General features: G+C 43.6%; 1 protein-coding gene across 6 annotated transcripts in view; it reads left to right on the top strand.

Annotated features, from left to right (window-relative positions):
* Positions 1-15691, top strand: part of hectd4 (HECT domain E3 ubiquitin protein ligase 4) — a 270502-nt gene that overhangs the window by 157905 nt on the left and 96906 nt on the right. For 4 of the 6 annotated variants that reach the window (XM_078227339.1, XM_078227340.1, XM_078227338.1 and 1 more), the window contains exons 27-32: positions 1412-1516; positions 3091-3179; positions 8647-8822; positions 9430-9565; positions 14433-14604; positions 15197-15363. In XM_078227339.1, the coding sequence (XP_078083465.1) occupies positions 1412-1516; positions 3091-3179; positions 8647-8822; positions 9430-9565; positions 14433-14604; positions 15197-15363 (845 nt within the window). The remainder of the gene's footprint in view (positions 1-1411; positions 1517-3090; positions 3180-8646; positions 8823-9429; positions 9566-14432; positions 14605-15196; positions 15364-15691) is intronic. The other 2 variants (XM_078227343.1, XM_078227341.1) reach the window with 1 other exon arrangement.

Genomic DNA, 15691 nt, shown 5'->3' with positions numbered 1-15691 from the left:
CTTAATTCTACTTGCCAAGGCCTTCTCGTGACCCCTTCTGGCTCTCCTAATTTCCTTCTTTAGTCCCTTCCTACAAGCCGTATACTCATCTAGATCCCTATCTTCGCCAAGCTCTCTGAATCTTTTGTACGCTTTCCTTTTCTTGACTAGGTCCCGCACAGCTTTCGTGCACCACGGTTCCTTTAACCTACCAACTCCTCCCTGTCTGCTCGGAACATTGTCCTGTTGAACCCTAGATAGACATTCCTTGAAAAACTGCCACCTCTCTTCAGTAGATTTCCCCGAGAATACCTCCTTCCAATTTACTCCTCTAATTTGCTGCCTTATGTCTTCATATTTCCCCTTACTCCATATAAACGCTTTCCTAGCTTGCCTGATCCTCTCTTTTTCCAATGCAAGCCTAAAGGAGATAGAGTTATGATCGCTATCCCCGAGATGCTCTCCCACTGAGAGATCTGACACCTGTCCAGGCTCATTGGTCAGTATCAGATCAAGTACAGCCTCTCCTCTTGTAGGCTTGTCCACATGCTGTGTCAGGAAACCCTCCTGAACACACCTAACGAACTCCTCCCCATCCAATCCCCTTACCCTAGGGATATTCCAATCTATGTTTGGGAAATTAAAGTCTCCCATCACAACAACTCTGCTATTAATGCAACTCTCCAGGATCTGTTTCCCTATCTGCTCCTCCACCTCCCTGTCACTATTGGGCGGCCTATAGAAAACTCCCAGCAAAGTGATCGACTCCTTCCCACTCCGAACTTCCACCCACAGAGACTCTGTAGACAATCCCTCCACAGCATACACCTTCTCTACAGCTGTGACACTATTTCTGATCAGCAGTGCCACTCCACCCCCTCTCTCTTGCCTCCCTCCCTGTCCTTCCTGAAACATCTGAATCCCGGCACCTGTAGTACCCAGTCCTGACCCTGAGACATCCAAGTCTCTGTAATGGCCACCACATCACACTTCCAGGCATCGATCCACGCTCTGAGCTCATCCCCTTTATTCACTATACTCCTGGCATTAAAGTAAACACATCTCAATCCTTTGGTCTGAGCTCTCCCCTTCTCTATCCCCCGTCCATCCTCCCTCTTGCACCGTCTATAACCCTTCTCTGTTTGTGAGCTAACTTCCTCGCTCCCAGTCACCTCGTCTCGATCCCCTCCCCCCAACCTAACTAGTTTAAACTCTCCCCAATGAAGGAAGTACAGAATCTCTTTTCAGTGTTTCTCTTTGATAATTTGTGATTAGCCCAAGCTGAATAGTCAACTATTTTATTCCAATGGATTATACAAACCTCTAATTCATGCTGTTAAACACGAATCCAGATATCTAGATGTTTTCTCATATCTTCATGTCCTTTAGGATGATCCTATATTTGCTTTACTGATATTTTGTTATCCCATAGAGTGTAGCAGAGCTTGAGCAGAAATGGCAGAATGAAATGGAAGATGGCCAACAAGGAAAACTGGAAAACAATCTACCATTTTTCCATGACTATCACTTCAATGAGGTTAGCATTTGAATATTAAAGTGATCTTTTCTGATAATGTAGAACCTAAACTGCTGATTTCACTTTGTTCTCTGAGGTCATGGTTAGAAGTGTAGGGAACTGGATTCAACAGATTGACCATCAGCTTATGTGTGAAAATGAGTTCTGAGTATCATCTTGTGTTACCACTTTTCATCTCAACAATGGGAAGTGAAGATCACAATCCAAAAATGTTGAATGTGCATAGGTCAGGCAACATTTATGAAGAGAGAGTTAGTGTTTCAGGTTGATGACCTGATGTTCTGCTGAAAGTTCATTAACCTGAAGCATCAACTCTCTTTCTGTCTCCACGGATGCTGCCTGACCCACTGAGCATTCCTAGTGTTTTTCATTTTGATTTTAGATTTCCAGCTTCTGCAATGTTTTCCTTTTTTGTAGAGGTGAAGGGCTTCTTATGGTCCAATGTGTGGTACTTCTGTCTGGCTCTGAGAGGTTTGTTGGCTGGACCGTTCTGCTACTTGCTGAATATCCTACTGTATATTCAAGCTAAAAATTACATTTACTAAGAGAGGTCTTCTGTTTGGAGGAGCCCATTGCATTAGTTTATTAACTTAGGCAGAATGCGGAAAGGTCAAAACAATCTGTAACTCAGTTATACGTGTTCAAACCATACCTTTGCATGAAGTGCACATGATTATGCAGAAATCTATGCATCATTGTGATATGAAATGCTTATGCAATGAATTTTTGATTTGCTGAACAATTATTTGGTTTTAGGTTTGTCAACATAACAAAATGGGGTGGCACGGTGGCACAGTGGTTAGCACTGCTGCCTCACAGTGCCAGGGACCCGAGTTCGATTCCCAGCTTGGATCACTGTCTGTGCAGTCTGCATGTTCTCCCCATGTCTGCGTGGGTTTCCTCCGGGTGCTCCGGTTTCCTCCACAGTCCGAAAGACGTGCTGGTTAGGTGCATTGGGCATACTAAATTCTCCCTTAACGTACCCGAACAGGCGCCGGAGTGTGGTGACTAGGGGATTTTCACAGCAACTTCATTGCAGTGTTAATGTAAGCCTACTTGTGTCTAATAAATAAACTTTAAAAAAAACAATAGACTTGCATTTTTATAGCATCTGGTCACATGCTCCAATGTAGTGTGCCTCTGTGCTGCTCTGAAAATTGTCTCATTATTTTTGGATACATCATTGTTGCTTCAGCAAGAGATATGACAGTGCATTGTTCTCCCAGGAGCAGCAAGTGAGATGAGTAACCAGCTAGATTGTTTTTGCTAGTGTTGGCTGAGGATGTAATGTTGGCCAGACAATAGACAAACTTCTTGTTCTTTGATTGATATGCTGGAATCTATGTCCACCTCATCTGAATGCTGCTTCCCTGACAGATACATCACTCCCTCAGTATTGGCCTGAAATATCAACCTCAATTCTGTGAACCAGTTCTGGAATGAGGTCTAGCAAAAATGACACTTTTATAATAGGTATTCTTGATTCTGAATTTGTGAAGTGATTAGCTTGTAACACACCAGACAGCCTTGAGTTGATTCCATAGTACAATTGTAACGGTATTATTTCTCTCCAGAGTAAAATCAAGGAGTTAGAGCTGCTTTGCTCCCTGAAGGAGATACAATTTGACTGCAATGACTTGGAGAACATGGTCCTTTTATTAAGGTATGATGACATCAGCTACTGTGGTGATAATTATTGTTCTTGCTTAAAGCTTTGTCTAGTGCCTAAAGTTATGGCCTGAGGTATTAGGTTTTATAAACCAGAATTCTGAGATTTAATTCCTAGTCCATGCTGTGTTCGCTGATCTTGGGCAAAGATGAAGTAGAAGTTGCTCTTTGCTTCTGTGTACTGATAGGAGAAAATCAGCTAGTGTTCCAGCTCTTGATTGATTTCCAAGGTCTCTGCAAAATAATGGCAGGTGAACAGAGGATTAGACTGACATGTAATTTCCCTCATATAATTTAATGGTCTGGCAACATTCACTCTTTAAACATAGAAACATAGAACAGCACAGTACAGGCCCTTCGGCACTCGATGTTGTGCCGAGCTTTGACCAAAACCAAGATCAAGCTAACCCACTCCCCATAATCCTGGTGTGCTCCATGTGCCTATCCAATAACCGCTTGAAAGTTCCTAAAGTGTCTGACTCCACTATCACAGCAGGCAGTCCCAACCACTCTGAGTAAAGAACCTACCTCGGACATCCCTCCTATATCTCCCACCATGAACCTTATAGTTATGCCCTCTAGTAACAGCTACATCCACCCGAGGAAATACTCTCTGAACGTCCACTCTATCTATCCCCCTCATCAACTTATAAACCTCTATTAAGTCGCCTCTCATCCTCCTCTGCTCTAAAGAGAAAAGCCCTAGCTCCCTCAACCTTTCCTCATAAGACCCACCCTCCAAACCAGGCAGCATCCTGGTAAATCTCTTCTGCACGCTCGCCAATGCTTCCACATCCTCCTCATAGTGAGGTGACCAGAACTGCACACAATATTCCAAATGTAGTCTCACCAAAGTCCTGTACAGTTGCAGCATAACCCCACGGTTCTTAAACTCAAACCCCCTGTTAATAAACGCTTACACACTATAGGCCTTCTTCACGGCTCTACCCACTTGAGTGGCAACCTTCAGAGATCTGTGGATGTGAACCCCAAGATCTCTCTGTTCCTCCACATTCCTCAGAACCCTGCCGTTGACCCTGTAATCCGCATTCAGATTTGTCCTACTATTGTTTAGACTCTCATGTGAACAGCGTCCACTTGGGCAAGTTCCTGAATGGCTGCCAAAGCAATGGTACTTTCAGAGGCAAGAAAACTGCAGAAAATGTCCTCGAGCTGGATGCCCTACAGGATCTCAGTGGTCTCTGCAGCTTGCAGTGCACATAGTCTTCTCAGTTAGATTCGTGTTGGTTCAACTTTCACTTGGACTTAAACTTGCAAACTAACCACAGATTGATTTGATTTATCATTGTCACATGTATTAGCATACAGTGAAAAGTATTGTTTCTTGCACGCCATGCTGACAAAGCATACCATTCATAGAGAAGGGAACAAGAGAGTGCAGAATACAGTGTTACTGTCACAGCTAAGGTGTAGAGAAAGATCAACTTAGTGCGAGGTAGGTCCATTCAGAAGTCTGATGGCAATAGGGAAGAAGCTGTTCTTGAGTTGGTTGTACCTGACCTCAGACTTTTGTATCTTTTTCACGATGGAAGAGAGAATGTCCGGGGTGCGTGGGGTCCTTAATTATGCTGGTTGCTTTGCCGCAGCAGCGGGAAGTGTAGACAGAGTCAGTGGATGGGAGGCTGAAGTTAAATGACATTGAGTCAATTGAAATGAAGGCAGTTCTGCTGTAAAAAAAGATGGAAAGAGTGTCCGATTCTGAGAAAAGTCGTTGAGTCAAAAATAGCTCTGAATCAGTTATCCATTGTGTAGCTGAACCATAAATGCCAGAAGGATTCCACACTTGATCCTTGCACTGCATTAGGCGATTTTATTTAGGTATCTGTTTTAAGGAGGGAGAAATTGCCCAGTGTACCCAATTTTAATTGTAATGCAAAAATGTCTTCTGCAAATTTGAATTTCTGGACATCCGATGAGGACAGGAGCAGAATTGAAATAAAACTGCAAATATAGGTCTGTAACTTATAGAAATAAGTTGCAAGTGATTATTTTAGTGTAAGTTAATATGAATCTATAAAAAAAATCAAGGTGGAAAGTCAAATGAGTTTAAGCATATTATAAATAATATTAGAATCTAGCCAGTGTTGTTGATATAGATGCCTTCAGGTGATCAAAACCCTCTGTTCTCATCTCAGTTGATACTGCCTGGAAGTGTAAGAATTGTGTACATGAAATGCTTATTGTGCTGATGATAAGCCCATGTTATCTGGATCAGACATCATGGAAACAGCAGTCACATGAGGCCCTTGAGGTCATCACTGATCAGACTTATCTGTGGCAATGCCATCTTATGGTGTAACATCAATGACCAATCAACACAATGGTGTTCACACGCACTGAATGATGGGCGACTCAACAGAAAACACGTTTGGCATGTGACCATGGATTTTCAATGCAAAGTCCGTGCAAGTACTGAAGACCAACATGAAATGCAGACAATTGACTTATGAGAAAATGGAAGGATGTAAGTTTGTGCACCTAACTCTCCAAGTCTTGAATCTGCTCAAGTGACTGCTAAAAGTACTGAGGTAAATGTGAAATTTTAAATATTCAGCCGAAATGTTGTTATAACACATACAGCTGCATTATTCCTGATCTGGATGCCACTTAAAAAAAACATATTGCTGCCCTTTACAGTCTGTTAACATGCAACAAGCTGATCCTCTTTGGTGACTTCAATGCCAAAGTTGGAAAGGACACAACTCTGGGGAGGTGTAATCGGCAGAGAGGGGGTAGGAAAATCTGAACATCAACAGTACCCTGCTCCTGACAATGTGTCTAGAATATGACCTTGTCATAACCAACACCTGTTGCATCAGAGAGAGAGAAGTACAAAACCTCATGGAAACACACTGGCACCTGCTCAACTTTGTCATTGTCCGAGTGAGGGACTGCAAAGATATGCGTTTCACCCATGCCATGACAGGACCTAATGATTGCTGGACAGACCATCTGATCTGCTCTGTGATCAACAGCAACGTAGCCCCAAAGCAGCAACAGAAAAAATGCTGCAGCAAAATTAACGCTGAGGCACTCAAAGGCCCCGATAATAGAGCTACATTCAGCCACTGCCTCAATGCGACCTGACTACTCTGGTGACCCGGAGATGCAGAGCGTCCATATCTTCTGGTTTGCCTTTCAGGCCCCCATTAACAACACCTGGGAAGAGACGCTTGCTCACTTGGCCAGGAAACACCAAGACTGGTTCAGTGAAATGGAGCAGGAGATCCAGGAGCTGATGAGCTGCAAGCAGAAGCTTTTCTGAACCTGAAACAACAATCCAGCTTGAGCAAGAAAGCCGAGAAAGCTGACGAACAGTCAGCCGAGGCCCGGCAAAATACCTGTGACCTAAAGAACAGATATTGGGTGGAGAAAACGCAGGAGATCCAGCAGTTAACCAACAGTCATGGTGCATAAGGTTTCTTAAGCGCAGGCAAGATCACCTACAGCCCAAGCACCCAACGCCTACCCCATTGTGGGCCGAGAATGGAGGGGTGCTGATCAAAACAGGCGGGCAGCGCCAGCTGGAAAGAGCACTTCCATAAACTCCTTAACAGAGACTGTTTCCAACACTTGCGTCCTCGACTTCATCCTGCAGCATGTTACCCACCACCATCACAGCACAACCCAGCATGAGGTCAAAAAGGCCATCCCACAGCTAGAGTACAACAAGACATTGGGAGCAAATGGAATCCCTGCCGAAGCACTAAAACATGGTGGAGAAACAGTATTGGTGCAAATACGTCACATAATTTCCCTTATCTAGAAGGAGGAGAACATGCCAGGAGATCTGAGACAGTAATCGTGACCACCTTCAGGAAACGTTACAAGCCCGACTGCAGTAACTTCAAAGGAATTTCCCTGCTGTCGGCCATAAGAAGGTCACCGCAAGAGTCCTCCTTAATCATCACCTCCCTGTGGCTGAAGGTCTCCTCCCAGAATTGCAATGCATATTCTGCCCTCTTAGGGGCACAACAGACATGATCGTCGCCACGCAGCAACTGCAAGAACAGGGAACAGCACCAATCCTTGTACATTGCCATCCTACTCCCTTTCTGCTGCCTCCCAAAGCTCGCCACCATCCTCCTGCTCCATGATGACATGCAAGCCTTGATCTTGACTAATGGATCCAACGCAGACCTAATTCAGGTTCGGACTGGGGTCAAGAAAGGCTGTTTCATCGCACCCAGCACTCTTCTCTATTTTCTTTGTTGCGAAGCTCCATTTCACCCTCGGTAAGCTCCCCGATCAAGTGGAGTTAAATTACAGAACAAATGGGAATCTGTGCAACTGCTGTCTAATGGCCAGATCAAAGGTTGTTCCATCCTCTTGTCATGGAACTACAGAATGTAGACTATGCTTGAGTCTGCACATGCTCAGAAGCTGAGCTCCAAGCCACCGTCAACACCTTTACTGAGACATCGGAGAACATGGGCCTTACACTCAACATCTGGAAGACAAAATTCCTCTACCAACCTGCTCTGACCACACAGTACTGCCCCATGGCTAGCCATTGGCAAGATAGGCACACCAACGTCAGTGTTCTCATTCGGGTCAATATCTCCAGCATTAAAGCATTGACCAAGCTCGGTTAGCTCCACTCAATAGACCCTGACATGAGACGCCTGAAACAAGTGCTCTATTCTGAGCTTTGATGCAGCAAGTGGGCACCAGGAAGATTGAGGAAACACTTCAAGGACGACGACGACCCCCGCCCCCCTAATTGGACTTCTCAGTCACCTGAGAACTCATTTTTTAGTGTGGAAGCAAGTCATCCTTGACTGCAAGGAACTGCCGAAGAGGCAGAAGAAGTAACAAGAACAAATTGCAAATTTGACACCGAAGGCAGTTTATTGACTGTCTCTGTACCTTCTGTTTTGACATTCATGGTTCTAAATCTCAAGGAGAATACATTTATTTGCGCTGTTTATTCTTGGTAAGAAGACTCTCAACACCAGGTTAAAGTCCAACAGGTTTATTTGGTAGCAAAAGCCACTAGCTTTCGGAGCGCTGCTCCTTCATCAGGTAAGTGGGAATTCTGTTCACAAACAGGGCATATAAAGACACAAACTCACTTTACAAAATAATGGTTGGAATGCGAGTCTTTACAGGTAATCAAGTCTTAAAGGTACAGACAATGTGAGTGGAGAGAGTGTCTGTACCTTTAAGACTTGATTCCCTGTAAAAACTTGCTTTCCAATCATTATTTTGTAAATTGAGTTTGTGTCTTTATATGCCCTGTTTGTGAACAGAACTCCCACTTACCTGACAAAAGAGCAGCGCTCCGAAAGCTAGGGGCTTTTGTTACCAAATAAACCTGTTGGACTTCAACCTGGTGTTGTGAGACTTCTTAACTGTGTTTACCCCAGTCCAACGCTGGCATCTCCCCATCATGACTGTTTATTCTTGCCAGTTTTAAATTAAATTTTCTTTTTAAACAGAGAGAAGTTTGGTCAGGAGGTGAACTCTTTGCTGCCGAAACCTTCACATTCTTTAGCAAAAACGAAAGCTTTGGTGAAAAGCCTGATGAATCGGGCTGAGCTTTTGCTGCACGTTACCATAGCAGCACAATCTGGTCTGACCAGGAGTATTTCAGGAACCCCAGCTGACACACCAGGTACGATTGCTAATGTGAGAGGGTGAAGGTGGAAAGGAGAAGGTGGTCTTTGCTGCTATTGTCAGTTTTTTGTGTGTTTTACTTTCGAGCTCAATCATGTACTGAACAATTGTCATCAATGTAATGTCAGTATCGGCAGTGTACCAAGTCATTTGAGCTTAAAAAACTGTACGCATTCGCGAATGTAGCAAACAATTCAGATAACTTTGGGTGGATGTCTGGACCCTTGTGAAATAAATAACTGTGCAGTTATAAAAAAAATCTTTAATTCCTTGCTTTTGACAAGTGGAAAAACCTGCATTTTATAGGCAAAAAATATTGGCCAGTAAATATGATATGTGAAAAAGCATATTCTCAGTTAGGATCGTTTCCAGAATAGTTGCAAACTATTTTTGTCTCCTGTGTGCATTTTGACAATCTATTTGGCAATTCGAAATGGTGTCTGGGTGGTCTGTAGAAAGCTTAACAATTATAGATTAGGTAGTTCAATGCATGATGTCTTGTCCCAGCTTGGTGGCAATTACAAAAGCCACAAAATATTATAATTATTTTCAAAAATATTTGGTGTCCATTTGTCTTCCTGATGTATGCTTGCTTATTTTACCAGCTTGTAAATCATCTTCGGAAACCAAGGTGATTTCTCACACTGTTCGCCAACCAGTCTTCCTGCGCAGTATGTCAGCACCCTCTGACCTGGAAATGATTGCAAATGAGGATCTAGAATTCACACGGGCTAACCAGAGGTAAAGAATTAAGTAAATTTGGATAATTCCAGTGATCGTCATTAGATACAGATGCAATTATTAAATGTGCATTATAATTTAACCATAGAATGTTAAGTATGCGTGCCTGAGAGTATGTATGTGAGTATTTGTTAATGGGATATGGATGTTGCTGTCAGAGCCAGCTTTTATGCCTCGTCCCTTATTTTTCCCGATAAGGTGAGGGTGAGCCTCCTTTTTGAGCTGTTGTAGTCCATGAGGTGTAGGTGAGGCCACAGTTCAAAGGGGCATTTTAGGATTTGTGACTTGGACTGGAATTTGCAGGTGGCCATGTTTCCATGCACCTGCTGCCTTTTTTCTTCTACTGGAGGTCATCGCTTTAGGAGATGCTGTCAAAGGAACTTTGGCAATTGCTGCAGGGCATCTTGTGGATGGTACACACCATAGCCTGTTTCTGATTTGCTGTCTGCAGACTGGAATTATGACCTAATCCATACTCCTTAACAATTCTGTTATGCCAGACACCAAAATTAGCTTAACTTGGGGTGGCGCTGGCACAGTGGACGAGTAATCCAAAGACCCATCGTAATGCTCTGGGGACCCGGATTCAAATCCCACCACAGCAGATGGTTGATTATAAATTGAGTAAAACCTCTGAAATTGAAAGTCTAATGATTGCTATGAAACAATTGTCCTGAAACCCATCTGGTTCACTAATGTCCTTAACCTCATCTGGCCTACATGTGACTCTGGACCCTCAGCAGTGTGCTTGGCTCTCAAATGCCACTCAGTTATATTCGACTGTTACAAAGAAAGCATGAACAAATGAAACCAGATGGACCACCTGGCATCGACCTAGGCACCAGGTCAACCTGGTGAAGCTACAACACAGGACTAGTGTGCCCAACAGCATAAGCAGCAAGTATTAGAGCCCAAACAGTTCATAGAATCAGAGAATCTCTGCAGTGCAGAAGGAGGCCATTCGACCCAACGAGCCTGTACCAACGACAATCCCACCAGGCCCTATCCCCCATAACCCCATGTGTTTACCATGCTAGTCCCCTTGACACTAAGGGTCAATTTAACAAGGCCAATCCACTGAACCTGCACATCTTTTCATAACCATTGGATCAGATCTAAGCTCTGCAGTCCCGCCATATCCAGTCATGAATGTTGGTGGACAATTAACAACTCACTGGAGGCGGAAGCTCCACCAATATCTCTATCCTCTGATGGAGGAGCCTACCACATCAGTGCCAAAGAAAAGGCTGAAACATTCGCAACGACCTTCAGCCAGAAGTACCGAGTGGATGATCTATCTTTGCCTCTTCCGGTGGTCCCCAGCATCATAGATACAGTCAATTTGATTCACTCCATGTGACATCAAGAAATAACTGAAGGCACTGGATACTGCAAAGACTATGGGCCATGACAGCATTCCAGCAATAGTACTGAAGACTTGTGCTCCAGCAGTACTTGCTGCATCCTTAGCCAAGCTCTTCCAGTACAGTTACAACACTAGCATCACCTGACAATGTGGAAAATTACCCAGGTTCGTCCTGTACAGAAGAAACAGGACAAATCCAACCTGGGCAATTTTTGCATTATCAACCTACTTTCAATTACCAGTAAAGTGATGTAAGGAGTCATCAACAGCACTATCAAGCAGCACTTACTCAGCAATAACCTGCTCACCAATGCTTAGTTTGAGTTCTGCCAGGGTCATTCAGTTCCTGCTCTCATTACAGCCTTGGTTCAAACATGGACACAAGAACTGAACTCCAGAGGTGAGACGAGAGTGACTGTCCTTGACATCAAAGCAACATTTGACCGAGTATGGCACCAAGGAGCCTTAGCAAAACCAGTTAATGGGAATCGGAGTGAAAATTCTCCGATGGTTGGAGTCACATCTGATACAAAGGAAGATAGTTGTGGTTGTTGGAGGTCATAGAACCATCGAAACCCTACAGTGCAGAAAGAGGCCATTTGGCCCATCGAGTCTGCACCGACCACAATCCCACCCAGGCCCTACCCCCATATCCCTACATATTTACCTGCTAATCCCTCTAACATACGCATCTCAGGACACGAAGGGGCAATTTTAGCATAGCCAATCAACCTAACCCGCACATCTTTGGTCAATCACCTCAACTCCAGGACATAATTGCAGGAGTTCCTCAGGGTAGTGTCCAAGGCCCAAGCATCTTCAGCTGCTTCATCAATGACCTTGCTTCCATCATAAGGTCAGAAGTGGGGATGTTCACTGATGACTGCACAACATTCAGCACCATTCATGATGCCTCAGATACTGAAGCAGTGTCCAAATGCAGCAAGGTCTGAACAATATCCAGGCTTGGGATGACAAGTGGCAAGTAACATTTGCGCTACACAAGTGGCAGGTAATGACTGTCTCCAGCAAGAGAGGATCAAGTCATCGCTCCTTGACATTCAATGGCATTACCATTGCTGAATCCCCTCTGTCAACATCCTGGGGTTGACTAACCAAAAACTGAACTGAAACTGACTCCCCAAAGCCTATCCACCATTCACAATGTGGAGATGCTGGCGTTGGACTGGGGTAAACACAGTAAGAGTTTTAACAACAACAGGTTAAAGTCCAACAGGTTTATTTGGTAGTAAATGCCATTGGCTTTCGGAGCGCTGCCCCTTCGTCAGATGGAGTGGAAATCTGCTCTCAAACAGGGCACAGAGACACGAAATCAAGTTACAGAATACTGATTAGAATGCGAATCTCTACAGCCAACCAGGTCTTAAAGATACAGACAGTGTGAGTGGAGGGAGCATTAAGCACAGATTAAAAAGAGATGTATATTGTCTCCGGACAGGACAGCCAGTGAGATTCTGCAAGTCCAGGAGGCAAGCTGTGGGGGTACAGATAGTGTGACATGAACCCAAGATCCCGGTTTAGGCTGTCCTCATGTGTGCGGAACTTGGCTGTCAGTTTCTACTCAGCGACTCTGTGCTGTCGTGAAGGCCGCTTGGGAGAACGCTTACCCGAAGATCAGAGGCTGAATGCCCCTGACCGCTGAAGTGCTCCCCACAGGAAGAGAACAGTCTTGCCTGGTGATTGTCGAGCGGTGTTCATTCATCCGTTGTCATAGCGTCTGCATGGTTTCCCCAATGTACCATGCCTCAGGACATCCTTTCCTGCAGCGTATCGGGTAGACAACGTTGGCCGAGTTGCAAGAGTAGGTACCGTGTACCTGGTAGATGGTGTTCTCACGTGAGATGATGGCATCCGTGTCGATGATCCGGCACGTCTTGCAGAGGTTGCTGTGGCAGGGTTGTGTGGTGTCGTGGTCACTCTTCGCCTGAAGGCTGGGTAGTTTGCTGCGGACAATGGTCTGTTTGAGGTTGTGCGGTTGTTTGAAGGCAAGGTTGTTTGAAACCATTCACAAGACAGGAGTGTGATAGAATACTCTCCACTTACCTAGATGGGTGCAGCTCCAACAACACTCGAGAAGCTTGACACCATCCAGGACAAAAGAGCATGCATGATTGCTACCCCTTCCACATTCAGTCCCTCCACCATTAACTAACAATGGCAGCAGTATATACCATTTACAAAATGCACTGCAAGAACTCACCAAGGTTCCTTCGGCAGCACCTTTCAAATCCACAACCACTATCATCTAGAAGGACAAGAGCAGCTGATACCTGGAGACACCGTCACCTGGAGGTTCCCTCTAAGTCATTCACCACCCTGACATGGAAATATATTGCTGTTCCTTCACTGTCACTGGGTCAGAATCCTGGAGCTTCCGAACAGCACTGTGGATGCATCAACACCTTCGGAACTGCAGTGGTTCAAGAAAGCTCTCCACCATTTTCCAAAGGGCAACTGGGATGGGCAATAAATGCTGGATTAGCCAGTGATGCCCACATCTCATAAATGAATTTTTAAAAAGCAAATGTCACAAGTTCAACCCAAATGATAAAAGTTTGATCAGTTATTGAAGGCTTGTACTGAAACTCCAAATGTTAGCCTCGAGACAACCGGAGCATGGAATTCTACAGGGGAAGGCAATCCTCCAGGAGAAAATGCTTTTTGTTCAAGATCTTCCCCTTGTTTATATAAGAAGAGCATTGCCAACATTTTCCATTCACTCCCAACTGGATATGTCTGCTCTATTTATATAGGGTTGCAAGGCTCTTGGATGTACCTCAATGTGAATTGAACACATTGTTCAAGCAATGTCACTTGTATCTCAGTGTTTTTTATTCTTTGTGCGTTATTGCCCTTGAGAAGCTGGTGATGAGCTGTCTTGCTGAACTACTGCAGACTGCAGTATAGACACACTCACGTTGTTAGGTAGGGAGTTGTGGCAAGATCTTTAACTAGAAGAATGGAAATACATTTCCACATCAGGATGGTGTGTAACTTGGGAGGGAACTTGCAGGAGGTTGTATTCCTGTGTTCATACTGGCCTTTATTCTTCCAGGTGGCCGTGTCATCTGTTTGGTAGGTGTTAGAGGGAAAGAGAATCAAAGCGGAGTAAGATGGGATTTAAAAAGTAATTAGTGGAAGAATGTTTTTTAAAAATAATCAATGGGACACTACTTGCAGCCAAAAGCACTGTTTTTGCTCTTTCCCAAAATACTTTTTATTAAATATTAAATATTTTCAAGAGATGTATTTGGTTTGAATTGGAGAGGGTTTGTTTCCAAAAATGCTCAATTTGGGCAAGAGTATATGTTGAACAGGTACATGTTCTTGGTGGCAGATGTGTCAGCCTAGAAATTACTATTGGAGAATGCACACTTAGCCCATTAAGTATTATTATTATACATTAAGCATTATGGTACATTAAGTATTATTATACATTACGTATTCCGCATTAATAGCACAGTAATTTCTATGTTACAGATGTCTGAAGATTTGTCTGTCTTGTTTCAGGAGACGGCATGGGAATAGTCATCGAAGCAGTTCCTTCACTCTGCTTCAATCCCTGACTATTGAGGATAGCCGTGACAAGCCAACGTACAGCGTGCTGCTTGGACAGCTCTTCGCTTTCATTGGAACAAATCCTGACCAGGCTGTAAGTTTGTAATTATACTTTTATTTCCAAATTATTAGGAAAGTCTGAAGTGAACCAGTTTAGATAAGGAACATAATTATATATTCAGATGCAATGCATTGCGTCAGAATAAATTAAAATGTTAAGCTGTTGCAGGATTGACTTTTGGAAATTGCGGGTAATGTTCGGGTAAAAGATAATTTCATGAAAGTTGCACTCTTCTGTTTTTTATTCCTTGAATTGAACATCTTTAACTCAATTATGGCACTTGCTCCTGTACGTCTGTAATTGTACATTATATCTCACTGGGCTTGAATGTAGAGCCATCGTCAGAGTTGTACAGAGCAGAAAAGACCCTTCAGCCTGAATTCATATATCATCATTGCCCTTGAAGATTTGCCTACTTAGCAGTTACAATCAATTTTTGATCAAATTTCATTATGCATATATTACTATTTATTGATCTATAAGAGCAGCCATTTGCCAGTATCAATAATTCATTACTGATGTAATGTTGCAAACTTTTTCATTACCCCATTAAATGAGGATGGAGAAGTTGTCATTGTGAATAATATAAATAACATTCGGACATTATGATCTTATTTTGCTTTAGGTGTCAAGCAGCAGTTTCCTTTTAGCTGCCCAGACCCGATGGCGGCGTGGTAACACAAGAAAACAGGCCCTGGTACACATGCGTGAGCTGTTGACGGCAGCAGTCAGAGTTGGTGGTGTCACTCATTTAGTGGGACCTGTAACCACAGTCCTTCAAGGTGGACCAAGGTGAGATGCTGACTGGTTGAATTGTAAACAAAAAATAATTATCCTTTACAAAGAAACTAGGGACATGGCAACACATTGACTTTCTTATGTTAAGAGCCTAGAATGCTTATGCCTATTTTTTTTAAAACACTGGCTTTATACTCAACAAGATGAGGAATATTACTTTAGGTGAATGGAAAATGGCTGTGTTCTACTTCAGTGACATGCCTCGGCCTCAAGAGCCAGTCCCAATACCATATTTAATTTTTTTAATATGTCAACCTAATGCCTGTGTGATTGTTGAATTAGGCCACGGGAAGTGGATTGAGAATACTTTCCCCTATTGTCA

This window comes from Mustelus asterias, chromosome 13 (genome assembly GCF_964213995.1).
Source record: "Mustelus asterias chromosome 13, sMusAst1.hap1.1, whole genome shotgun sequence".
NCBI lineage: Eukaryota > Metazoa > Chordata > Chondrichthyes > Carcharhiniformes > Triakidae > Mustelus > Mustelus asterias.
Note: the sequence above shows the minus strand (reverse complement) of the source record. Positions and strands in the feature narration are given on the sequence as shown.